Source organism: Megalobrama amblycephala, linkage group LG1 (genome assembly GCF_018812025.1).
Source record: "Megalobrama amblycephala isolate DHTTF-2021 linkage group LG1, ASM1881202v1, whole genome shotgun sequence".
NCBI lineage: Eukaryota > Metazoa > Chordata > Actinopteri > Cypriniformes > Xenocyprididae > Megalobrama > Megalobrama amblycephala.
This window is the reverse complement of record NC_063044.1, coordinates 63,488,124-63,513,967: the sequence shown is the minus strand read 5'-3', so window position 1 is coordinate 63,513,967 and position 25,844 is coordinate 63,488,124. Positions and strand designations below refer to the sequence as shown.

The 25,844-nt window shown below is 38.6% G+C and overlaps 1 protein-coding gene across 3 annotated transcripts; it reads right to left on the bottom strand.

Annotated features, from left to right (window-relative positions):
- Nucleotides 1-1,119: 1,119 nt before the first annotated feature.
- On the bottom strand, nt 1,120-25,497 carry znf652 (zinc finger protein 652). 3 transcript variants are annotated; one of them, XM_048208613.1, is made up of 7 exons: nt 25,086-25,497; nt 14,343-14,606; nt 10,101-11,314; nt 8,177-8,324; nt 7,895-8,010; nt 5,260-5,404; nt 1,120-3,641 (listed from the first exon to the last, which is right to left on the bottom strand). In XM_048208613.1, exons 3-7 carry the CDS (start codon nt 11,115-11,117, stop codon nt 3,055-3,057), a joined length of 2,013 nt encoding a protein of 670 aa, XP_048064570.1. In that variant the 5' UTR covers nt 11,118-11,314; nt 14,343-14,606; nt 25,086-25,497; the 3' UTR covers nt 1,120-3,054. The 3 variants fall into 3 exon arrangements, with proteins under 3 accessions (XP_048064570.1, XP_048064578.1, XP_048064587.1); XM_048208621.1 differs by lacking the exon at nt 25,086-25,497 and adding an exon at nt 24,982-25,076; XM_048208630.1 differs by lacking the exon at nt 25,086-25,497 and adding an exon at nt 24,416-24,891.
- Nucleotides 25,498-25,844: the final 347 nt, after the last annotated feature.

Genomic DNA, 25,844 nt, shown 5'->3' with positions numbered 1-25,844 from the left:
TAATATATAAAAACTTTAATGTCACGTGCGATTAACTACAGAGAAATATGCGATTGGTATTTTTTTAATCAATTGACAGCATTATTACTTATGCACTTTTTTTTGCATAACTATATTTAGGTTACAACAGCATTTTTTCAGAGAACATTAAATGTACGCTTGCGAAAAGATATCGCGTTGGCGCGAGGACCATGCAACATGATCAGCATCGCACAGTTCATCAACAAAACACAAGACATATTCTGTCATTATTTATGACTGAACTAAATTTGGCAATTTGTAATGGGTAAAAATGTAATGTGGGCAAATTTAATCTTAGGTGAGCGCAGTTAGGACACAGTCAATAGCAGGTTTAGTAGTGTAATAACATCCTGTACTTAACAGTTTTTTTCTGTAGAAACGCCAATGACAGCTTATTAAAAATAAGAAAAGAAATAAAGAGGGAGGAGTGGAAAAGTTAATTGGATGCCATTATCAACACTCCTAAACAGGAAAGTCTTGATACTTGATGCCTATTTACAGTATGCCAGTCTATAACAAACTCTCTATTCTACATCCAAATGAACTCTTTTACAAGTCCAAATGGGGCAGAGGATACAAAGAGAGAAAGACTATCGATTTATTCTGAGAGCATAAGGGCATCTGTCAATGCAATCGAACCCGTAACTACACAGATAACCATATCAAATGCATGACACTGTGATGAACAACATTGAATGCAATTGTCCTTTGTTTCGTTTTCATTACCAGCAGTTCAACGAGGTCATTTAATCAGTCAGGACTCTCTACTCACGTGCTTCTTTGACGTCTGTTACAACTAACTTCTGCTTCACACACACACACACACACACACACACACACACACACACACACACACACACACACACACACACACACACACTATTGTTTAATGTAAAGCTAACCCATTTTTTGCATAAAATGTTTAATAGTTTAACATTTAAAAGTGCTTGTTTTTCAAAACACGATTTTAAAATATCAATGTGACACTAAACCCAAAGCAGTTAGCATATAACTTTATCTAATCACATATTTCACTGGGCTAAACAAGGTCAAAGGTATAAAGAGATTGAGGTCATACTCAAGAAACAGGCCTGTTCATTAAAATGCCCCACTTCCCATATTTACTGCTTTCTTTCTCTCTCGTTTTTTTTTTACAGTGTACACATACAAATTTAGACAAGTGAGTTGTGCTTGTGGCTAATTCATTTTTTTTTTTTTTACTTCTTTAAAGTTAGCAGAAAGTGTTAAATGCACAATATAAAAAAGGCCCAACATTAATGCAGGTCAAACATGGTGTCTCAAAAACAGGAAAACATAAAACAGAACTCAATGAAAGTCAGACATTTCTGTACCAGACACAAGGCTAAAAATAAAACACTTCTGAAGTTGAGAGGTTGAAAGAGTCTAGCTGAGAAGAGATTTGATTAAAAACACCTCACAAGAATAAACATTATTATGGTCTGCTTATTTTTCTTTATCTAGCAAGGTTTTATTAGAAAGTGCATTCCATCGACTGATGGAGAATGGAGAGAATCAGACAACAAGTAGCCCAAAACACACAGATTTAAAAAAAAAAAGGACATGACTGACAGCCATCTGAACCAATGAGAGTACGTCTCAGGTAAAAAGGGGCGGGGCATGACTAAACTAAAGTTCTTTGATGTATAACACGTGATTCTCCCCATTTTCCAACAGCCAGCCATCTTTCACATGTGGGACATGTGATAAACAATTCTTTGTCAGTTGCGCAAACCTCTTACTTGTCAGTAAAGTGCAGAGGACAGATGGTCTAATGAGAGAGAACAAAAAATTCACAATCAATCAATCAAGTCTGATTGACTCAAGATTTCCCATCACTTTATCTGTGCTGCTTCTAACGTCACCATTTTAACACTGACTCACTCACTCACTCACTCACTCACTCACAAACACACTAATCATCTGCATGATAAAGAACCATGTACCAGGAAAAGACAGAGAGCAACTAAAAAGCAGCTTTTGATACCAGCACCACAGGCATATGATCAGCCACAAAGAGAGACACACACACACACACACTCCTCTCGTACATTCAGTTGAATACATGATTAGAAACAAACCCTTTCCGCATCTTCCATTACATAAACTCTCACAAGCAAGCATCTCATTTCAACATACAAATCCTTTTTAAAAAGTCTCACAGAGCATGTTTATCTACATTATACAAATAAAAATATTGGTTAAGTGAGTTAGATTGTATGGAACATACAGTAAAACTAATTAATTATCTTTTTTCGCCTTTAGTTGCAGCCTACTTATGACACATCACAGCATTGGTCTTCCTTAACAGTCTCAACCTCCGACCGAACACGCCGGAAAGCTACAGGCATTACCCAGTAATCATATTTTTATTGTATTAAAAAAAAAAAAAAAAAAAAGGAAAAGAATATTTTAATAAAATCACTGACAATCACAATCAGGCAACAGAAAAGTTTCAGTCATATAGACTACACTGAGTTTACTGCTTAAGTGCTGTATACTATGTTTGTGTGAGGACTTGTGTACTAGAATATGGATATTTTCCGTTTTCGGGAAGACCTGCATCTCTAAAGAAGTTACACTGCATTTGTGAAATGTAGACCTTTAACTTGTGGACGTTTGAACCCGTAGAACCTTTGCAACAGCAGCTGAGTCGATAAAGAGTCAGAGAGAAAGACAAAGAAGTGTGTTGTGCCACTGAAACCCCAAATGGCATTTTGATCATTGTGACAGAGTTTGAAGTGATGTGAATCCGAGTAATGCTTTATGAATTTCTTGAGATCAGTTCAGCTGTCTAACAATTCTGTTTGGTCACGAGTGCTAGTGGCAAGTAGGTTTGTAGTATGAGTTTTTTTTTTTTTTATCTCACACACATACATACACATACATACATGTTGCAGTTCCAGCTTTCAGATTCCTGTGAGAATTATACTGATGTATGGCGTCCGTCCGTCCGCCCTGTTCTCCAGCGAGCACCTGATTTCACATTAGTGAGTTTGTGTACAAGAGAGTGTTTCAGTGGTGTTGCGGAGCGGCGCCCTGTCGCAGGTACGCGTCCTCGTGGGCGCAGTGGTTTATTGGCTCGCTCTTAAATAGGGCAGGGGGAGGAGGCAGGACAGAAGGCTGCACTGTGATTGGCTGAGGGGCATGGCTCGTCATAGGGGCGTGTCCTGTGTGATGGACAGGAGTGTGAGTGTGGGCGGGGTGATGTTGTGTGGGCACGGTCTGCATGTGCAAATGAGAGAAGCCGTGCACGGCGACCGATCGTTGCGGCAGAGGCCCCACCGTGGCGGGACTGATCATTACGGAGCCCACGGGCGTCGACTGGGTGGGCTGGGTTGGGGTAGGGGTGTGGCTTGAAGAAGGGGTGTGGCCAGTAAGGTGAATGGGAAGTGCCATGCTGGCAGGCTGAAGGGTCACCGGGCTGGTGACTCGGAAGCACTTCTCTCGGTGCGCCTTAAGCATGTTGGAAAAGCGGAAACGCTGGCCGCAGATTTCGCAAGGGTACGGCTTTTCCCCAGTGTGCGTGCGCCGGTGCCGCTTCATATTGGGCCGACTGGTGAAACTCTTCCCACAGATCTCACAGATGAATGGCTTCTCACCTGAAGAGAAACAGAAGAATGGGAGAGAGAAATGAGATCTTGTTTCATTCGGTGGCAATAAAGCCACACGGGCAACATGAGTTGTATCCCTTAAACATGTGGTGTGTAGAGAACATCTGGGAGTGTTTAACCACAAGAGTTTAAATGTGTCCGCTACAAGGTTAGACTTGAAGGACCAACCAGAGGAGTCACAAAAACATCAGAAAGACTCTGAAATTACACATGTTGAGCAACCAGTAAGGCACTCCGAAGTCTTCAAAAAGCTTAATATAAACTTTTTCATTTAGATTTTTTATTAGGTCTTTTCAACAACAGTAAATAAACAGATCTTTCTAAATGGAATTGTTTCAGTCTTGTTTTATGAACTTATAATAACTTATTAGTATAATAAAATATACCATTATACATTTTAAACTGTTTTTTTTTTTCAACTACTTTTTATTGATAGTTTTTTTTGGCATAAAAGAATCCAATCCGATAGAAAATAGATTAAAGGGTTAGTTCACCCAAAAATTAAAATGTCATGAATTACTCACCTTCATGTCGTTACACACCCGTAAGTCTTCAGAACACAAATTAAGATATTTTTGATGAAATCTGATGGCTCAGTGAGGCCTGCATTGACAGCAAGACAGTTAACACTTTAAGATGCCCAGAAAGCTTCTAAAGACATATTTAAAACAGTTCATGTGACTACAGTGGTTCAACCTTAATGTTTTGAAGAGACGAGAATACTGTTTGTGCATCAAAAAACAAAATAATGACTTTATTCAACAATATCTAGTGATGGGCGATTTCAAAACACTGCTTCATGAAGCTTCAAAGCTTTATGAATCTTTTGTTTTGAATCAGTGGTTCAGAGCGTGAATCAAAATGCCAGACTAATAAACTATTGAAATTTCGAAACACTTACGACGTAACGAAGCCTCGTTTACTGAAATCATGTGATTTTGGTGCTCTGAACCACTGATTCGAAACAAATGATTCGTAAAGCTTCAAAGCTTCATGAATCAGTGTTTTGAAATCGCACATCACTAGATATTGTTGAATAAAGTCGATTTTTTTTTGGGGCGCACAAAAAGTATTCTAGTCACTTTATAATATTAAGATTAAACCACTGTAGTCACATGAACTGTTTTAAATATGTCTTTAGTAGCTTTCTGGGCACTGAAAAAGGAAATGATCTTGCTGCCAATACAGGCCTCACTGAGTCATTGAATTTCAACAAAAATATATTAATTTGTGTTCTGAAGATGAACGAAGGTCTTACTGGTGTGGAACGACATGAAGGTGAGAAATTAAAACTGAATTTTCATTTTTGGGTGAACTAACCCTTTAAGTTCTATTTTACAATAAAATTAATAAAAGTAACTTCCAAATGTTCAAAAACTGTGTTGCATTTGTTATTTATTTTAATTAACTTTTAATTGAAATAGAAAAAAACATGAGTTTATTGAAGCGCAATAGAGTGTACAATAGTGGGAGTGTACAATAATAGTGCGAGTACAATAATCATTATTATAGTAAAAATAACCACAAATTATGTTTGAAAGAGAACAAGAGAGAGTCTATCTCTATTCACCCTCCATAAGTGTGACTGTGTGTTTGTGCACCTCACCTGTGTGTGTCTTCATGTGCTCATCGAAATACTGTTTCATGTTGAAGTCTTTGCCACACCACTGGCACATAAACTGCTTGTGTCCTATGTGAATGCTCATATGAGACCGCAGCTGGTATTTGTACTGGAACCTCTCGTCACAGTTCTGCACACAAGCACAGACAGAAATAGACAGCATGTGGGTGGATGCTGGTTCAGCCTCACTTCAAATCAGGGCCAGACTGAAGCAATCCCAACTTTGTAATATGATCATAATAACCTGTCATTACTGTTCATAAGCCTGTCATTAACATACTATTTATAGGAATCAGGCCAATCCCACTCATTCAGACTCTCTCATACGACATCCTTAAGTGAAACCAATGAGCCCCACCCTGACCACCCTCACGAGATGTACACACCCCATAATGCGCTTGTATGGAAAAGATGCCCCAAAGAACAGCTGAAAGAAAAAGAAGAGAACACATAAAATACAGACTCAAAATGAATCTGTACAGAGCAAACAGATCCGAACGCTGATCCGAACAGTGATGAGACACGTTTTCACCGAAAAGCAATTTGTCTGTCCATACTAGGGCTGTCAACAGGGGAGAGAAACTAAGTAAGATTTTTTCATTTAAAGGGATAGTTCACCCAAAAATTAAAATTCTGTCATCATTTATTCACCCTTAAGTTGTTCCAAACCTGTATACATTTCTTTGTTTTGCTGAACACAAAAGAAGATATTTTTAAGAATATGGGTAACCAAATATTGACTTCCATAGTACAAAAAAAAAAAAAAAAAAAAAAAAATACTATGGAAGTCAATGGGGCCCATCAACTGCTTACTTAAATTTTTAAATCAACATTCCACAAGGGGAAGCAATAAATATAAATCAAACAGCAACATGTTACGTTGCTTATTGTAACAGCCACTAGAGATCAAACATTTTAAACTAAAGTGCAATCAATTATTAAAAAAAAATCATAGTTTTTGCATTCTGAGTATATATCATTTAAAGGTGCTAAATAGGATGATTTGTTTTATACATTTTTGCAATATTACTTGAAACTGTCTTTACTAACTGATAAAAGACTATTTATTAGGTGCACTGAAAGGAATAATATTAATATACATCATCTGTGCACGAGGTAGGGCCTTAAAAACATCAGCCAATCGTTTACGTGATCATCGCATAAACGATTGGCCCTCTGGCTTGTCAATCACTGCCGTGACGTTCCTTGTGAGAGACGAGCGCGGCTGCGCGCTCCAGTAACTTTCCACACTCCACAGGCGCCGCATGCAATGTTTTTGTCAGGAGACAGGAGTAACAACTGCAGATTATGAGTTACCTGCGGTGAATCCGACATAATGAATCCACTAACACGACACAGCGAATGCCGGTGGTAAACACTCGTGTTCCAATACTCGTGCACGAGTTTTGGGAGGCGTTCCCTCGAAATGAGCTGTGAAGGAGGGGGGTTGTTTTTACGCATGCGCTCATTTCAAAAACTCACTAACAGTCTTTGGATTCTCAGTCGACGAAAAGATCCTCTTTAGCACCTTTAAATGTAGTCAATATATATTTTGCTCTGACGATAGCATCAAATTTTAGTCAGGATTTTTTTTTTTTTTTTCCCAAGCAATCAATCAGCCCAACTGCCATTGAAATAAATGTGAATGTTAACAGCTAGTTTTCTAAACCTCCTTTGTTGGGACACTTGCTAAAAAAGACAGAAAGAAACCAATGCTAAAAATATAATATAAAAAAACAACAACGGATATTTCCTAAAAAGTCCAAATGTATTTTCTGTTGCATATTTACACATAAACACACACAGAGCTCTTGTCACAGACTGACAAACAGCACTTTCAGAAAAGCTCCAGTCTAAATGGAAACACTGGTTACATAAATTGGCCAAAAGACATCAGTAAACAAATGCAACAAACAAAATGAAATGAACAGTAATAAGCTAATCTTTATTCACTCTCTTATTCAAATATACAGAAATACAGACTGTTGTTTGTCCATGTCAACATTCTGCTGTAGACCTGGTGTTTTACAGCGTTCCCAAAAACAAATTTAAGAAGTAAATATGGACTAACTGGAAACTGGAAACTATGAATATTTTAATATGGTTTTTTAATACGTTATTACACTTCAGGAATGTATTTTATAGCTTTCAAATGACACATTTAGTAAAGTTTTTTTTTTTTTTCTCCAAATGGCACATTAATAAAGGTGTCATTGTTGTTTAAAACTGCAAGAAAAGGTCAAACACAAATAAAAGGGGGTTCAAGATGGAGAAACCATGGTGCCAACAGAGAGGGATGTAAATATAAAAAGTTTAGTTGTGCTCCTAATGAGCAGAAGAAAATCAAACAATGACTCAACACTATTCCAACCTCGTAACCAGAATTATATTCAGAAATATATTCTTCTACCTTGCATAATTTAGGAATTTAGAATTTTGTAATTTATGGTTTTCAAAGATGTCACTCAATCAGTCCATGATTTGTATGTCTTTTGACATTAACACATCCTAAGTGCATGATTACATGGTTCGTTGCATTTTATTATTTGCATTTCCCACTGTTTTTCCTTCTCACAGTCACAATGACAGTTATGGAGTGCGTCATAAAATGTGTTCATACCTCACAACGGAAGGGCTTCTCTCCTGAATGCTGCAGTGAATGCACTTTCAGAGACATGCTGCGTTTAAAAGACTTTCCACAGGTTTCACAGGTAAACGGCATGTCCTTTGTGTGAGCTACAGACAGACAGACAGAAGACCTGTTGTATTAGGCACAAGCATGCTTCACCAGTGCATTTTGTGGATATATAGACTTTTAAAAAATATCTTGATGATGTTTGAGATTCAAGTGTTCACTAAGGAAGTGTTGAATTGTGTCTGTGTGCATGTTTACTATACGTACCGACCATGTGCTTACGGACATGGGCCATGGTGTAGAATTTCTTCTCACAAATCTCACAGGCAAATTTCTTCTCGGCAAATCCATGGACAATCTTAATATGCTCGTGGAGGGACCACAGTTTCTTAAAGGACTTATTACATGACACACACTGGGACACAAAAAGATACATTGTTATACAGTGCAAGAAAAACATATTTGGTAGTATATCTTCTCTGATCTTGTCTGCATATCTTTCTACCCATTTTTTAGTCTCAATGACCCTCTAAACATGAATGAAGTCTCCCTCTGCTGGTCAGGACTGATATTAACACATTTCTAACCTCTAATGGACTTCATATTTCAAATCTACTGGCATACAGATCTGAGATTAATACATCAGTTATCAATTTATTTGGCAATTTGTCTGTATTGGCTGATACTGGACTTTAAATTGTGCATGTTATTTTTCTTCTATTTTCACATTTAGATTACCTTTGCCGTCATCAAAACACCAATATATTTGTCATTGAAAACAGTAATAATTTAACAAGTTAAATGTAATCTTTAGCCTTAATATCCATCTTTTATACTGTACATTATAAGGTTGTTATGCCTAAACGATTGATTTTAGTTGTTGTGTTTTAATATAGTTAAGAACAAAAAAGTATTTTGTAACTAGCGCTTGTTTTAATATACTGTGAAGTACTATCTGACAACAGTATAGAATAGTGCTATTTAAATAAATGTTTACTTTATTTTACATAAATGATAAATGTCCAATATTTAAATTATCAGCCATAATATGAAAACAATTATTGAATACAATCAGCCAGAAAATTTAATATCAGCACAATGTAATATACTTTCAGTTTTACTTAATGAGCATTTAATATGGAAGAGAAAATTAAACCTTTAGCTTAACTTCAGCTTCTTTAGCTTTGATCAAAGTTAATTTAATAGCATTTTTAGTTTAATATACACTACCATTCAAAAGTTTGGGGTCTGGAAGTTTCTCTACAAGACTGACATGGAAGAGAAGAAATTGTTGAATAAAGTCGTTATTTTTGTTTGTTTTTTTGAGCACAAAAAGTATTCTCGTAATAAAAAAAAAAGTATATCCGTAATACCTTCGTTGATCATCGGAACACAAATTAAGATATTTTTGTTGAAATGCGATGGCTCAGTGAGGCCTCCATAGCCAGCAATGACATTTCCTCTCTCAAGATCCATTAATGTACTAAAAACATATTTAAATCAGTTCATGTGAGTACAGTGGTTCAATATTAATATTATAAAGTGACGAGAATATTTTTGGTGCGCCAAAAAAATCAAACAAAGCAAAAAAAAAAAAAGACTTATATAGTGATGGACTATTTCAAAACACTGCTTCAGGAAGCTTCGGAGCATAATGAATCAGCATGTCGAATAATCTGTTCGGAGCGCCAAAGTCATGTGATTTCAGCAGTTTGACACGCGATCTGAATCATGATTCGATACACTGATTCATTTATGCTCCGAAGCTTCATGAAGCAGTGTTTTGAAATTGGCCATCACTATATAAGTCGTTATTAGTTTTTTTTGGCGCACCAAAAATATTCTCGTCACTTTATAATATTAATATTGAACCACTGTACTCACATGAACTGATTTAAATATGTTTTTAGTACATTAATGGATCTTGAGAGAGGAAATGTCATTGCTGGCTATGGAGGCCTCACGGAGCCATCGGATTTCAACAAAAATATCTTAATTTGTGTTCCGAAGATTAACGAAGGTCTTACGGGTTTGGAACGGCAATGAAGGTGAGTAATAAATGACATTATTTTCATTTTTGGGTGAACTAACCCTTTAACAATACTCGTGAATGTACAGTGCCATATCTTTTGATTGACATAATTTACTAAGCATGAGGCATTTCCATAAAAGTTTGGGAAGATCCTCTTACCTGGATGTTCTTCTCGCAGTCGGTCTGCTGGTGAAGAGCCAGTTCACTCTCCAGCACGAACTTCTTTCCGCACTTGTCGCAGATCTGCATGCGTCTGTGCGTCACATTCATGTGCTTCTCCAGGTACCAGCGGGTGTTGAACACACGTGGACATTTTTCACATGCTAGCGTCTCTTTCTCCTCACCCTCTCCCTTGGCTCCTCCTCCTGTGGCTCCGGAGGCAGAAGCGGTGGAGCCTTTGGCCTCCTTGGCAGGTCTACGCTTTTGGGGTGGGGCCTCTGCATTCTTCCTCCGCCCCCTGGTTGTCACACCGGCAGTCGTTGTGGTTACGTTTCCCGTCGATGAAGGGGCTACGCGGCGACTCTTACAACGTGGCGAAGCGGTTGCTCGACCCCTGTGCGTACGTTGTGCTCTTGTTCGCCGATTGTTGTTCTCCTCCTCCTCCTCTTCATCTTGATCCTCCTCATCGCTGTAGTCTTCTTCAATGCTGTCATCTTCTTCCTCCTCCTCCTCCTCTTCCTCCTCCTCCTCATCTTCCTCTTCTTCCTCACTATTGCTCTTGTCGTCTCCTGCAGTGTTCACATTTGCCGCATCATCTCCTTTGGATACGTGCAGGGTCTGATTATTGAGGTTGACCTCTACGATAATCTGCCCTCGTTTGAATTCGTCCTCTGCCCCGGCTCCTTCTTCAGCTTCAGAATCTTCTGACGTCCCTCCATTTCCGCTCTTCGTCACAGCTGCACCAGACCCTTCCCGGTAAAATGGTTGAGTCGGTGCAGGATGGGGATTCAAGTCTGAGGGCATCTGCGACTCTGGCCTTGTAGCCATCGTGTTGTCAATGACCACTGAGTATGGTTTGGCCGCAGCTTCTCGCTTGTACAGTTTCGCCGACAGCTCGGCATCAGGAGCGGAAGCATTGTCGAAGTACGTTTGGGAAGGTTGAGTCATTTGCCCCTCCTCTTGAGACATGGTCTCTGGGCCAGACACCTCCTCCTTCAGTGTGTGGCAGGACTTCATCGGAAGCCGATTGCTTGCTTGAATCAAAGTGTTTGCCTCTATATGTTTGAGATTAACTGCTGTTTCCTGTCAAGGGCGATACAGGAGATAATGTACCCCTCCTCTCGAGTGAATGAGAGGAGGGCAAGAGAGTGTAGAGGAGGAGAGACGAAGAGAGACGCCTTAGCCTAGCCCAAACCGAGCCTCCATTACGTCCACTAAGGCATTAAAGAAAAAGAAAGAGATATGAAAAAAGTGACAAAAAAAAAATGAATAAGACTTAAAGGGTTAGTTCACCCAAAAATGAAAATTCTGTCATTTATTACTCACCTTCATGCCGTTTCACACCCGTAAGACCTTCGTTAATCTTCGGAACACAAAGTAAGATATTTTAGTTGAAATCCGATGGCTCCGTGAGGCCTGCATAGGGAGCAATGACACTTCCTCTCTCAAGATCCATAAAGGTACTAAAAACATATTTAAATCAGTTCATGTGAGTACAGTGGTTCAATATTAATATTATAAAGCGACGAGAATATTTTTGGTGGCCAAAAAAAAAACAAAATAACGACTTATTTAGTGATGGCCGATTTCAAAACACTGCTTCAGGAAGCATCGGAGCACAAATTAATCAGTGTATCGAATCTGCTGTTCGGAGCGCCAAAGTCACGTGATTTCAGCCGTTGGCAGTTTGACACGCGATCTGAATCATGATTCGATACGCTGATTCATTTATGCTCCGATGCTTCCTGAAGCAGTGTTTTGAAATCGGCCATCACTAAATAAGTCGTTATTTTGTTTTTTTTTGGCCACCAAAAATATTCACGTCGCTTTATAATATTAATATTGAACCAATGTACTCACATGAACTGATTTAAATGTGTTTTTAGTACCTTTATGGATCTTGAGAGAGGAAATGTCATTGCTCCCTATGCAGGCCTCACTGAACCATCGGATTTCAACAAAAATATCTTAATTTGTGTTCTGAAGATTAACAAAGGTCTTATGGGTGTGAAACGGCATGAGGGTGAGTAATAAATGACAGAATTTTCATTTTTGGGTGAACTAACCCTTTAACAGTTCATGTTATAGGACCGCACAATTAATCGCGATAAAACCAAAATCGCAATATGGATATCACAAAGGCTTACATGCAAGAAGCTCCTGATCCACTGTTTTTATTCGGTTTGGGTCATATGGGCACGCAACATGCGTCAACCATCTTCCCAAAATTATGAGAAATGTTAAAGAAACTCTGTGGTGAAAATCAAGTTTTTAATGTTGTTTATATGTCTATGTGGTGTTTTTAATATGCTTTAAAGCGGAACTCAGCAAGATTTGCGAAGCTCCCCCTACAGGTTCCTTCAGTGAATCACACTGTCGTAAATACTCCAAGCGCAGCTCTGGACTACAACGACTACAACGCTCACCAGCGCAGTAGTTTTGCAAATACAGTACACTCAATGGAGGTGGGTAATTTTCGAAATTGTCTTATAAAGTCATAATATATACATTGTTTTTAAAGAACCGTAAAGCATTTTGTCACTCTCACGTGAACGTGAACATGAGGCGAGATTGTGTCGGGTCGGTGCAGCTCAACTTGCAAGTGCTGTTTTTTGCCGTAGACGTGCCAGAGGGGGTTAGTGCTCGCCTCAAACACACCACTACAAGTCAATTAACCATCGTAAGGACTTAGAAAACTATTTATGAAGGAAAAAAAATTACTTAGCTCTGCTTTAAGTCAAACCATGTGCAAATTCATAAATCAACACCATTGCTGAGTATTTTCTCCTTAAAACTGCAGTGAAAAAAGACAGTCTCAAACCCGCGGTTTGAAATCGCTGGTGTCTGTGACGTCACAAACTACCTTGTAACCAATCACGTCAACGTGCTGGCGGGCTGTAGCATATCATTAACTAGCAGGGGAGTTTTGAGAGAAGCCAGGTTATCCCAGTATATTTTTCTGTTGATATGAAAAATCGTGTAGATTTAGCAATATGGTGTTTGTATGATGTAGATTATGATGTTATGATGAACTATATGCCTATGTCTCCACCGACGTTCTGATTTGTTCAAATCGTTTGTAAGGATACTGATTTTTAAAAGGCAGCTGTCTGTCATGGCGAATGTGAACATGGTTTGTGTAACATTAGCAAAACATTATTATTATAATCATTAATTATATAATCAGTTAATCATATTAATTATCATTAATTATTAATTATCATTATGTGTCCGATGAAAGAGCGATACCATTGTGCAGCGTTTACCTCAGTAAGTTGACCGAGTGGATCTCTGAGCTGGCGCGAGCGAGTGGAGGCGGGGCTAATTTGCATATTCATCGATCCGTGTATATTAAATGAGGCAAGGGTGTAAGGCCTTATTCTGCATGATCATATTCTACATCCCTTCATCCTACCCAATACCTAAACTTAACAACTACTTTAGTAACAATTAATAAGCAGTAATTAGGGGTTTATTGAGGCAAAAGTCGTGACATGCTGTAGCTACTGTCATTCTTCTGGTTTATGACATTAGATCCAGAAGAGCTGAATGAGATCAAGCACATAATCACACATCAGAAACCTAATGGTCTCATTTCTCATACTATTTTTTGTCATTTATTAATCTTCATTTATTTGTAATGGCTTTATATGCTGGCATTTACTGTATGTTTGTTTTAGGTGGCTTATTTCCACCCTAGAACATAATTTAAGAACAAACAGCAACAGATTTTTGCTCAAAGTGTCAAAGAAATACTGTTTTTTTTATTATTATTTTTTTTAAATCTAGTTATTCATATTTGATTGGGGACTTTAAAAATTGCTTTCAATCACACTTAAATGCCCTGTCCAAATACTCACACTTGCAGTCTTGGCCACTTGAGAGCGTGTGCACGTGACAGGGAGTAAGTGTGCAAGACTGTCCCATATCTTAAAAATGCACAAGTGCAGTGGCCTTTAAGCACACTAAACACACACTTAATAGTTAATAGTAAGAATTGGACCCTTATCTAAAGTGTGACCATAATTTTTTATAGTCAATTTGTGCAGCGCAAAAAAAAAAAAAAAAAAAAAACAGAAAACAGCAAACCGGGAGCTTCTTCTTAATTGCAATTTTTAATATTCTATTAATATTATTATATTGTTTTATATTGCATTATATTATATTGTATTACATTACATTATTTTATATTTTTACCCCCAAATAGTGCAGCCCTAAAATGTTTCACCTCAAAGTACTCACATGAAGTCTGCCTCACTGTGCAACTATATGCACATATTTCATCCTGATCCAAATGAAAGTTGTCTTGGCTTTAGATCCAAACTTCAGTCTCTCAACAGCATCTCGGTTTCACTTGGAAAGACAACAGTCTCTGCTGATTCAGACACAAAAGCCGCCTCCTCTCAGTCAGTGATGTGACGGCGTCTCTGCACCGCTGAACTCAAAGCTTAGATCTCGAATTCATTACCAGCTGCTCCGAATCGGCACCCTGCAGCCAGATAATACCTGAAAGAGAGCAAGAAATTATGTGAAAGGTTGTGAAAGGAATGAAAGACAATTGAAAGCAATTATATCAGGTGTCAACTGAGCCGCCACATTTAATTCAGTACATCAAAGCGGGTAAATGAACCACAACTACCATTGAAACGAGAGCAGTGTGTCATCAAACAGATATTCAAGAACGAGTACGATATGGCTTTATAAATGTGGCAACATAACACAACAACTCCGCAATTACAGTCACTGCAGTGACTGTTACCTGGTAAAACCTTCTGGTCTCCAAATCAGGTGCCATACATCCTTTATATGTATGTGTGTGTGTGTGAGAGAGAGAGAGAAAGCAAGAGAATAAGAGAGGGAAAAAGAAAGAGAAACGAAACTGCAGCCTGGTTAAGGTGTAGACATCTAGAATCTCACTACTAATCAGATACACACACCAGACCGCAACCGTTTCACTTCTCAGCGCATGTGTGTGTGAGCAGCTCAAAATTAAACCACAAGAAGCCGAGTACAGAAAACACAGTCACACATTGGGTAAAACATATTTTCACATTCTAAGCAATCTGGGATCATTTCACACACTTCATCACTGCCACTTCATCAATGTCACAACAAGCCACTTGCAGAAACAATATCAGCAGTTCTTACCCATGCCGAAGTCACCAGCACAAGTGTTGCTTATGTGGTCGCTAAAGCATTTGGATTGGTTGCTGTGTTTATTTGCCAAGTAGGCCTGTAGTGATTATTTGATCTGATCATGAATGTTTAACTACGATTACATAACACTTACATTACACTTTTAAATTACAGTCACATATTGCAAACAAATAAAATTTAAACAAATAATTAAAAGCACAAATGTTGTCCGGACAGTTGATGGGAGCCACTGACTTCTATACAATTTTTTTTTCCTACTATGGAAGTCAATGGCTACCGTCAACTGTCTGGTTACCAACATTCTTCAGAATATCTTCTTTTTAGTTCAACAGAAGAAAGAGACTCATACAGGTGTGGAACAACATAAGGGTGAGTAAATGATGTCAGAATTTTCATTTTAGGGTGAACTATCCCTTTAAGCTTGGTTTATACTCAATGCGTCCACATGAGCGCGAAGGTGCACGGCAAAAATTACGTCAACGTGGTGTCGGTAGTCGTGCGCGAGACCCCATTTCACGTGGCGGTGTGCAAGGAATTTTTTTTGTAATTTTTTATGCAGCTCTGCATCCAAAGATGCACGATTTTGAGGCGATTCTGTACTAACCGTCTCACCCAGTTTGCGCACAGAAAAAGCATGAGTACCAAATTGAGTTCTCTTTCACCTCTTCTTGTGCTAAACACTTGAATGCTTCAATTGGCAAGACTTAGAAACACATGCAAGTGATAAACTTTCACTCTACGATAGTTAAACTTTGCATCTACTCTGCAAATCACATGCATGCCAATCCGTGGGGCCTGTATGAATGGATCAACTACGATCTGTTACACCCCATTTTAAAATATATTAAAACAGTTATTTTAAACTGTAACAATATTTCACAATATTACTGTTTTTACTCTACTTTTGATCCAATAAATGCAGCCGTGGTGAGCACAAGAGACTTCTTATAAAAACATACATTTTACAGACCCAAAACTTTTGAAAGGTATAGAGTTGTGGTCAAAAGTTTACATACACATTGCAGAATCTGCAAAATTTTAATTATTTTAACAAAATAAGAGGGATCATAAAAAAATGCATGTTTTTATTTAGTACTGTCTTGAATAAGATATTTTACATTCAGTCCAAACAACAAAATAATAGTTGAATTTATAAAAGTGACATCCAGTGATTTTAAGATCCATCTTTTCACACTGAGGGCAATTGAGGAACTCATAGAAAACTCCTACAAAAAGTGAAAACACTCACTGATGCTCCAGAAGGCAGCATGACGCTTTAAGAGCCAGCGGGTGAAAACTTTTTGAATTTGAAGATCAGTGTAAGTTGTACTTATTTTGTCTTCTGGGAAACATCTAAATATCTTCAGTAGCTTCTGAAGGGGAGCACTAAATGAAAGTATATGGATCTAACAACAAACAAAATAAGAAAAATGTATTCATCTGTTCAAAAGTTTAACAATGTGTATATTATATAAAACTGTAATTATATAACTATGCAACAACAATATATAAAATTATATGAATATTTATATAATTTCCCCCAATAATTAAACAAAACATGCAGAAAAGACAATTACTACAATAACTATTCAACTAAATGTTTGAGACATTCTCCTTTGATCTGTATGACATTCATTTAACAACAAGAGAGATTCAACCGAAAAAGGAGACAGTTACACACTCAAGAACCAAAATGACACCACAAGTTTCAGTGTGAGTGATTTGAAAGGGGTGTGGGGAGGGTGTGCGCGCTCAAGGAATGATCATTCACAATCAATGGCTCCTTTATATGACAATATGCTACAATAGTTCAAGGGATCAAAAATCAGAGGGACCCTATTAATCGCCAAAGTTCAACACAAGACCCCACCTCACATACTGAGTCATCACAGTCAAAAACAGCAACACCTAAACAACAAGTAAGCGGCAGCCACAAACAGGAAAAATATCTCTGTTTATGTGCTGCTACTCTTAACGGCTTCAACCTTGACTTCCTGGCTCTCTGTGAACATCTCTGTTCTGCTTGAGTGTATGTGTGTGCCAGTCGTCTGTGTGAGCTGAACAATTGCTTCTGTGAAATATTCACAAGTCTTTAGAACAATAATGCATTGTAAAGCATTTGACATGCATTACATGATAAAATCTAAAGCCTCGTGACTACCAAGATAATCAGCGTCTAGTTAGAGTGCTGCATGCCGCATCCGAGAAGAGGCCAACAGCGTGACTCACATTAACCCACCTCTTTAAGCCATGCTAGGAAAGTATACCTGCAATTTTTCAAAGAACTTCACTTCTGAGTCAACGATGGGTTTTCTTTCCTTAAAAGTTTGTCAGACACATGGCATCTTTGACCTTCTATGACTGTCTGAGAGCTGCACAGATGCAAACGGCTCATTTTGTATTGAGAAAGTTACAGACGTATTCATGGATTGCAAGTCTTGTTGACTCATCAAGGTGTGTGCGAACATCTAGATAAAAGAAAGTAAGTTCAATCTATACTGTGGCAGCAGGAACGGATGTCTGAGACTGTACACGCACATGTAAGCTTGTGCGTTCCTACAGTAAGCTATACTGTGAATGTATGCACTGTTTGAAAGGTCATGACTATCATGTGTCTGAGGGTGGGGAAGCGGAGATTGCATGATGAAAAGCGAAAAAAAGAAACAGTTAGGCAGGTTAACAGAAATGTAAAGTCAGAAGAGAGAGGGTATAACGTTATAACGTATACAGTTCACCTTTGAGTCACCAAGATTCCTTTGACTTCCAACCTGTGTTAAAGAGACAGTTCACCCAAAAATGAAAATTCATAATTTACTCACCCTCAGGTTGTTCCAAACCTGTATGAACACTAAGGAACATATTTTGAAGAAAATGTGTAACCAGGCCGCTTTGGGGCACCATTAACTTCCATAGCAGGAAAAAAAAATAGTCAATGGTGCCCCAGAAATGTTCAGTTTCCCACTTTATCTTCCTTTGTGTTAAACAGCACAAAGAAATGTATACAGGTTTGGAACAACCTGAGGGTGAGTAAATGATGACAGAATTTTCATTTTTGGGTGAACTGTTCCTTTAAAGTATTCTTTTTTTCCCCTTCCACACAAAAAAGTTACACAGGGCTGAAACGACATGAGGGTGAGTAAATGATTTTTTAGGTGACAATTACTTTAAGGCCATTATCTCTGTTTTCATGTTTTAACTACATATTGTCACAAATCCTAATTCAAATCGATACCTGGTTAGTCTTTTTGACAAATTATTGAAGTTGCACTCAAATGAAAATTTACCCTATTTTCTAAACACATGTTATTGATCTTATTTGTCCATGCATGTTTTGACCTTTTTATAATTTTTAAATCAAAATATCACAACTCAAACGTGCAGTGAAACAACAAGACTTCTCTCTGGTGACTCCTTCATTCATTTTAAATCATTTAAATCCCCCACCCCTTTCTTAAAAACAACTGCAAACTTGAATCAACAACTAATGGATTTTACCAAGACCACGCCTACATTTTTTTTTTTTTCGTTTTGAAAATCTGTTTCACTCAGATGTATGTCATAATCCAGAAGAAAATATCTGTCGTTACTTTCGTTACATTTAGACTTTGAAAAAAACAGTACATAAGAGTAATTTATTTATGAATCAGAGGGCTGTTTCATAAAAGATGCTAAGAAAAGCGAGGATTAAACTCCAAAACCTGACTTGAATTAACCTAACAAATGAGTTTGGGCTAAAACGGTTTCATAAAAGGTAATTGAAGTTCACACAGTCCTGCTAATTCGATCCAGGTTCACCTAGTCAAGATAATTTCGCGTGTACGCTTTTCTTAAGCAGCCCTAGAGGTCGATCATGGATCAAATCGATCCACCATAGGAAACGGCATACATTTTGTGCTATTTTATGCGTTTGAGACATGGTGTTTTCCTCAGTGCATAACTTACTTTTCACAAGTTTATTCTCCATCTGTAAATGTTAGAAAGTAATGCAAATATTTCCATTTTGCAGCTAACTTCACAGTGAACGAGCGCTGTGCTGCGCGCTAAACAGACGGAATGCAATAGAAGAGCAATTATTCTAAAATATACATTTCGCTAAAATATTTCATGTTGGAGTTTATGTACAATTTTAAACCTACAAGTAAGTGTATTTTTTATGATAGTAACTGTAAATGGACTATTGTAATGCGGTAAATCAATATACTTTGGGACAATTACTGAGTTTAGATTCATCTTACCAATTAAAATTTAGTCTGTGCATATTTATTATGTTAATAAAGTCAAATAATTGTATGTGAGAGAGTCAGCTGTCATATTATTGTGTTCCTATTGGTCAGTGTTAGAGGAGCTCAGCTTAACCTGACAGTTAGCCTGCTCCAGTTTGTTTTATAAAACAGAATTCGCTGACAACAAGTCTGACTAAGTAAAATAAGCCTGGCTTGTTTTCTAATCTTGTTTTATGAAACAGCCCTCAGGTGTATACTAGATTTAACATGCAGCCAGTGAAGACATGTTTTCTGTTTATACTCAGTTTATTGTAGTATTTCAATCTTTTATACCCTACAAACTAACAACTCAAGAAACTTTAGCTTTAGATTCCCAAGAAACTCAGATTCATGCTAGTTTTTTTGTTTACAAAAACACAATTGAGCAAAAATAGTTCATTTTAAACTGTTTAAAACTTTGCATGTTAAACATTAAGGTTGACTTAATTCACCTGAATCATGCAGCTCTCCTGCAGCCTCGGTTTACATTATTGAATTGGCCACATGTACACGCATAAACCTACCCACACAAACAAAACCATATACACAAACAAACGCCTACACGTATACAATTATACACACACAAACACATACCCACACAGATACAGCCATATACACACACACCTCCACCTTTCTTCCTGTGCGCTTTGAAACTTTCTGAGAATTGGAAAGCGCAGTGTATGTGACCACAGGATGGGTGCATAAGGGGTCACACATCTCAGAGCGTGTGCGTCGGAGTCACAGGAAAGTAGCCGGCACGTATAACGCATATTACTGTACGTATATTTTAAAGACTGGCCTGGCACACTATCCACTATGTGTAAATACTGTTGTGTGCTTTAAATCAGGGCAAAATCGTCACTTTAAATACCAAATGATGCTCAACATTCATATTAAACAGACTTCGTTACTAAAGATCTGCAAAAAGATAGTTAAAACACCTTTGTCACAACACTCATGAATTGAGTGCACCCTTCAGAAAGACGCCAGAAATGCAGATTCTCACGGTGCTCTGGGTGCTGCAACACAGCATCTAACGACACATCTGAAGAGGAAATGAAGGAAAAAGCACCACTTATTTACACATGTAAACAAGAATTCAAGGTGCACGTGTTTGTATCTACAAATCTATGCGTACGGCGACTTACGGGCCTAGATTTTGCATGATCTGGTGCAATAAAGAAAACCATGAAGAAAGTTGAAAGCGTGAAGACAATCTCATTCTCAAGGATTTCATTTTTCTCATTCCGAGACCAACTTGTGCAAATGAAGTTTCGCAATGCCTCAGGCCGATTCTCTCATCATCATGAGCAAGTAGGGCGATGATAACTGTGACTAATCCTGGGTTTCCTCGCACATGAAAAGCAAGCTGCTTTGATGTGGCTGACAATCACAGAATCAAAATCTCTACGATCAATGAAATTACTCACATTTTAGCATAAATATCCCAATCAATTGTTACTGATTCAAGGACTGAGGATCAAGAATATGAACCCATTTATAAGCCGCCCCTCCCCACCACCACCTCACCTCACCTCACCTCACCCCACCCAATCAACCATGAACAAAAATTACCTCATTTAATCACCAAAACCACTTTAATCTCTTTAATTGATATTGCAGCCAGAAAAAAAACTTTCATGATCAGATTTTAAGGTGGATTTAGTGCACAAGAAATTAGGTCTTTAGGTCTGGTTTGTGCATGTATAAACTTTACATTCAAATGACTGAAAGCGAAACTTACAACAGCTAAAAACTAAAACTGCATTTTGCAAATTATTTTTCACTTCATCTTTTCCTGTCTCCAACACCTCTGACCTGCTGGCCTTGTGCTGAACTTGAATAGCAACAGACCACTGATAATTTGATTAATTATTTAATCAAGAGAGGTCAACCATGACAGCACTGAGAATCCGCAATCTGACTTTCATTCAGAAAGGGCTGCTGGGTTCTTTGAGTGCTGTTATGCAACTGTATTAACCACAAGCAAGCTGAGTCACTCTATTCCAGATGCACTTAAACTAACCAACCAACCCAAGGCGTTTAATGCAGGTCATTCTACGGCAGATGATATGAATGGCCCAGTGAGAGCATAAAAAGGTTGTCAGAATTGGTTGCAAATGAGTGACATCTTTGAGTCGAAATGTAATGAAAACTAACCCTATCTATATTAAATATGCAAAGTCCCACCCTGAACTCTTGTTACTGGTTAGAACATTTAAACAGAACAATGGGTCTCATTCATTAATAATTGTGTGGATTGTTTTGTATTTGTACAAACAGCAGTTCTCACAAAATCTGTATGAACATAAATATGTTCTAATTAATTTTGGAGTACTCTAAATGAGCAACTGCATGCCCAAGGCTAGTCATTTGCATAAAACACAACCAATCCATCTCCATATGAGGGCTTTCTGCACAACTTTTCCTTTACAGCCTTTTGTCACAGCTAAAATATTGGCATTATAATACAGAGAAACCTTACAGCACGAGCTACAATGCGGCTTTTCTTACTCTTTCAATGTATACAATGAAATATATATTTAAGATCTACACAATTTTATAATTTGGAACAATCTTCCTAGCATTGTTCGGGAAGCAGACACACTCTATCAGTTTAAATCTAGACTAAAAACGCATCTCTTTAACCTGGCATACACATTATCAATTTATATTGTCACTTCAGTTAATGGAACATTAGGCTACATAAATTAGGTCAGCCGGATTCGGGAACACTTCCTATAACACCAGATGTACTCGTTACATCAGACGAAGAATGGCATCTATGCTAATATTAGTCTTTCTGTTTATCCCGAGGTCTTCCATAGTCAGCCGGATCTGGGCCGTATCCAGATCAGATGGAGGACCTGCGCCTAGACACAACCACAACGCATCCCTGAAATGTCAGCTAGATTGTGTCAACTATCCACTGTGAAGGCCTCACCGACATGACAGCCACTGGCACAGATCCTCAACAAAACCGTTTCCATACCGGCGTGATGAATCCGATATTCAACCAGATGGAACTGGATTAAATATTTTGACTGTTCCGATCCCAATCTGACTTCTGACCTGTAATGCTGTCTGACTCATAATCAAGCACTGTTCATTGTTGGCCAGAGGAGAACTGGCCACCTGACTGAGCCTGGTTTCTCCCAAGGTTTTTTTTCCTCCATTTTTGTCACCTGATTGGTTCCTTGCCGCTGTTGCCTCTGGCTTGCTTAGTTGGGGACACTTGATATTTAACAACATTTTTAACAAGTTCGTTTGCCCATATAATCTTTAGGGTATTAGGTTAGCTAATTTGGCCTGCTGTCCACTGAGGAGGGGCTCGATGAAGCAGCTTCAACTCGAGTTCTGATATACCCAATATAGGATATGATTACATAAGGCAAGGTACCTGAGATGAAGGTGGAGTTTGGGGAGGTGGAGGGATGCTGGAACAGCTGAGACTGAAGAGAGGTAAGCAGCTGCTTCTATACTCTGGCTGTTTAGATGTGCAAGATTAGGTGGGCTCGCTCTTCCCTAAATTACGTTTAGGAACTTCACTAATTTGCCTGCGTTGACACCATTGAATGCAAATTGAACTGAGTTCGACAATGACATCACTGTTTTCTCCAGAGCTGCTGTATAGATGAATGAACTAAATTAATAACTAAAATTTTTTACAAAGGAATTAATCAATACCTAACTGACTTAAGATGGACAATGACATTATTTTCTTCTAGAGCTGCTGTGCTGCCAAAATTATTTTCCTGTTATTACTGTAAAGCTGCTTCGACACAATCTGCATTGTAAAAAGCGCTATATAAATATAGGTGACTTGACCAGAGTATGTGATTTTTGCAATTTTTGGTTTTCAATTGTTCCTACACTTTTTCGTACTGTAAATCATTTTTAGTACAGAAGTTATCGGAGAATCATGTATTTTCATGAAATCATTCATGCACAGTACTGAAGGCACAACAGCTTTACTACTTTTCACTTCTTTAGTTTTCTCAGCATACAAGCTGAAATAAAAGAGAATTTTAACATCAAAAACGACACTTCACCTTTAACAAGTTCAAATTTTTTCACAGCAGGAGAGCATCACTGCAGGTGTGCCAGACACAGACGCTTTGAAGCCTAATACACTGTCAGTCTAAAAAATGTGAGCCTATATCAAGTCTTTTTGGTTATATCAATTCTAAAGAGCTTGATTTATAAAATCTTCCAAGTTAATGCAGTTTAATTGAATTGATATTTAATTTATAATTAAATGCCCTGAATAAAAATTATATTCCTATGATACTCGAATATGATCCATGAATTGACATCCACCACCACACTGCAGCCTGAATGTGTCAATGAAACGTTATGAAGATGCCTAGAAGACAAAGATAAGGTAAACACAAGGTGAACAAATCTAATACCAACTTAAATGTTGCTGAATGATAAAACGCCTGGATCTGTGGGTCTCAAAGGACACTGTGCATTACACAAGCTCTGGAGAAAATCTCCAATGAAGTTGGTGAGACTTCACCACCAGCTTGCATACTGGATAAAAGGGAAGCGGGGAAATAATCTCACAAAATAATGGGCTTTCTGCCTTGTCAGGCACAGAAATGCATCACGGCTGTTAACAGACCTCGTTTAACAAAACAAACAGAAAAGATACTCAATTTCAAAAAAGGCGTAAAACAAATAACAAAATTCCTTCGCCTCCTAAAATCAGCGCTAGCAGCTCGAGCTAACGCTGTCGTTTGAGAAGGGCCTAGCGCGCGCATCCACAACACACTTCCAAACTCCATCGCGTCCACCCCAAAAATGAGGGAAAATACTGGTATACAGCGCAGTTGGCTCAGACTATACTGTCACAACAGTTAGAAAAGGAGCAAATGGTGTGCGGCAACTCACTGGCAAAGAGTAACTTTTTTGGGAAAGCGACGCAAAGAAAGGGTTAAACCGAAGGAAACATTGGTTGGTCGGGACGGCAGGCGTGCAGGCCGTTCGGCTAGCAGAGCTAACAGCTCGAGTGCACGCACATACAGCTGCGTGCACTGGACTACCGCTACTGCAAGGTCCTGCTTTTGCAAAATTATTCAATGCGATTGCAAAAGCCCCGTCGAGATGATTTTAATCGACCCGCTTTATAACGCGCATGCAACGGCAATTAGACTGTTTAACCCCATTGCTCATAGCAAGCTAACATCATCGTCGTGTACGACTTTCACTTTTTTACACCCCCAAACCGCCCAGATTTGTACTCCTTCAGAGATTTTCTCATTCATACCGAGATGCCCTCGCGGTTTGCGAGCAGTTAGTTGCAGGAGACACTACATGCATTCGCATGCAAAACAGAATTTGGCAAGAAAGCAGTAACATTTCTGACGATTCCTTGTCTTTCTGAACAAAACCCCTGCAAACCGACAGGTAAAAATAAGTCGTGCCGTGCATTGCTCGTCACGTTGACAGCATCATACCTTGACAGATGTTCGAGGGATGGTTTCTATGCATGCGACAAACAACTGTCATCGCTGTAAATAAGCGTAAAAGCAGAAATTAACTTGTAGCGAAGAGTACTCACCCGAGACACGAGCGCCCTCTCCCTCATACCGTGCACCTCAAGTTGTGTAGGGATCGGATAAAACAAAAAAAAAACCGATTTGCTTCAGATAAACTATTCCTCGGCGGACACCGTGAGTTTTTACCAACAGCGCGCAGTCGCATGCACGCGCAGGCGAACTATCGTGAACCTCTCTTCTTGCTTCTAGACGGTCCGAGCCCACCGCTGCTTTGGTTTACAAGCCATCGCTACGTGGCTGGCCTAGGTCTCGCGCATCAACCATCCTCCGAGTTCATCCGAGGCGCTCGAGCCGCCGCTGTCTGCACTGGAGAAAGCGCGCGTGGCGTCTGTTTTTTTTTCTTCCCGTCCTCAAACAGCAAAACCAGACAGCGTTCAGTGCGCGCGCCCGCCTTCCTCCCTGCGGTGAAGCACATCGATAAAAGTGACTTCTTCGCTTGGTAGAGCGTCTCTTAAACTATATGAGAAAATGCAGCTACAAGTTTAACGCTGGGAAAGCACCAATAATTTTGAGGGCTTTATTAAGCTGGTCTTGGTCTTTATCATCAAATTGTTTCAGGCCTGTTGTGAACTAAGAAGTCAGTAGTAGCCTACAGATGTGATATTTAGGCACTCATATTATGTTCACCTTTAAAGTTGTCCAAATGAAGTCCTTAGCAATGCATATCCACTGTAGGAAATGTACAAAATATCTTCATGGAACATGATCTTTACTTAATATCCTAATGGTTTTTGGCATAAAAGAAAAATCAATAATTTTGA

Excerpts from the sequence above, each read along its gene's own strand:
- znf652 (XM_048208613.1), bottom strand. The coding sequence starts at position 11,117 with ATGAAGTCCTGCCACACACTGAAGGAGGAGGTGTCTGGCCCAGAGACC. Across the intron at positions 8,011-8,176 it reads TGTCCGTAAGCACATGGTCG|CTCACACAAAGGACATGCCG; the intron begins GTACGTATAGTA and ends GTCTGTCTGTAG. Across the intron at positions 5,405-7,894 it reads AGAAGCCCTTCCGTTGTGAG|AACTGTGACGAGAGGTTCCA; the intron begins GTATGAACACAT and ends GCTTGTGTGCAG.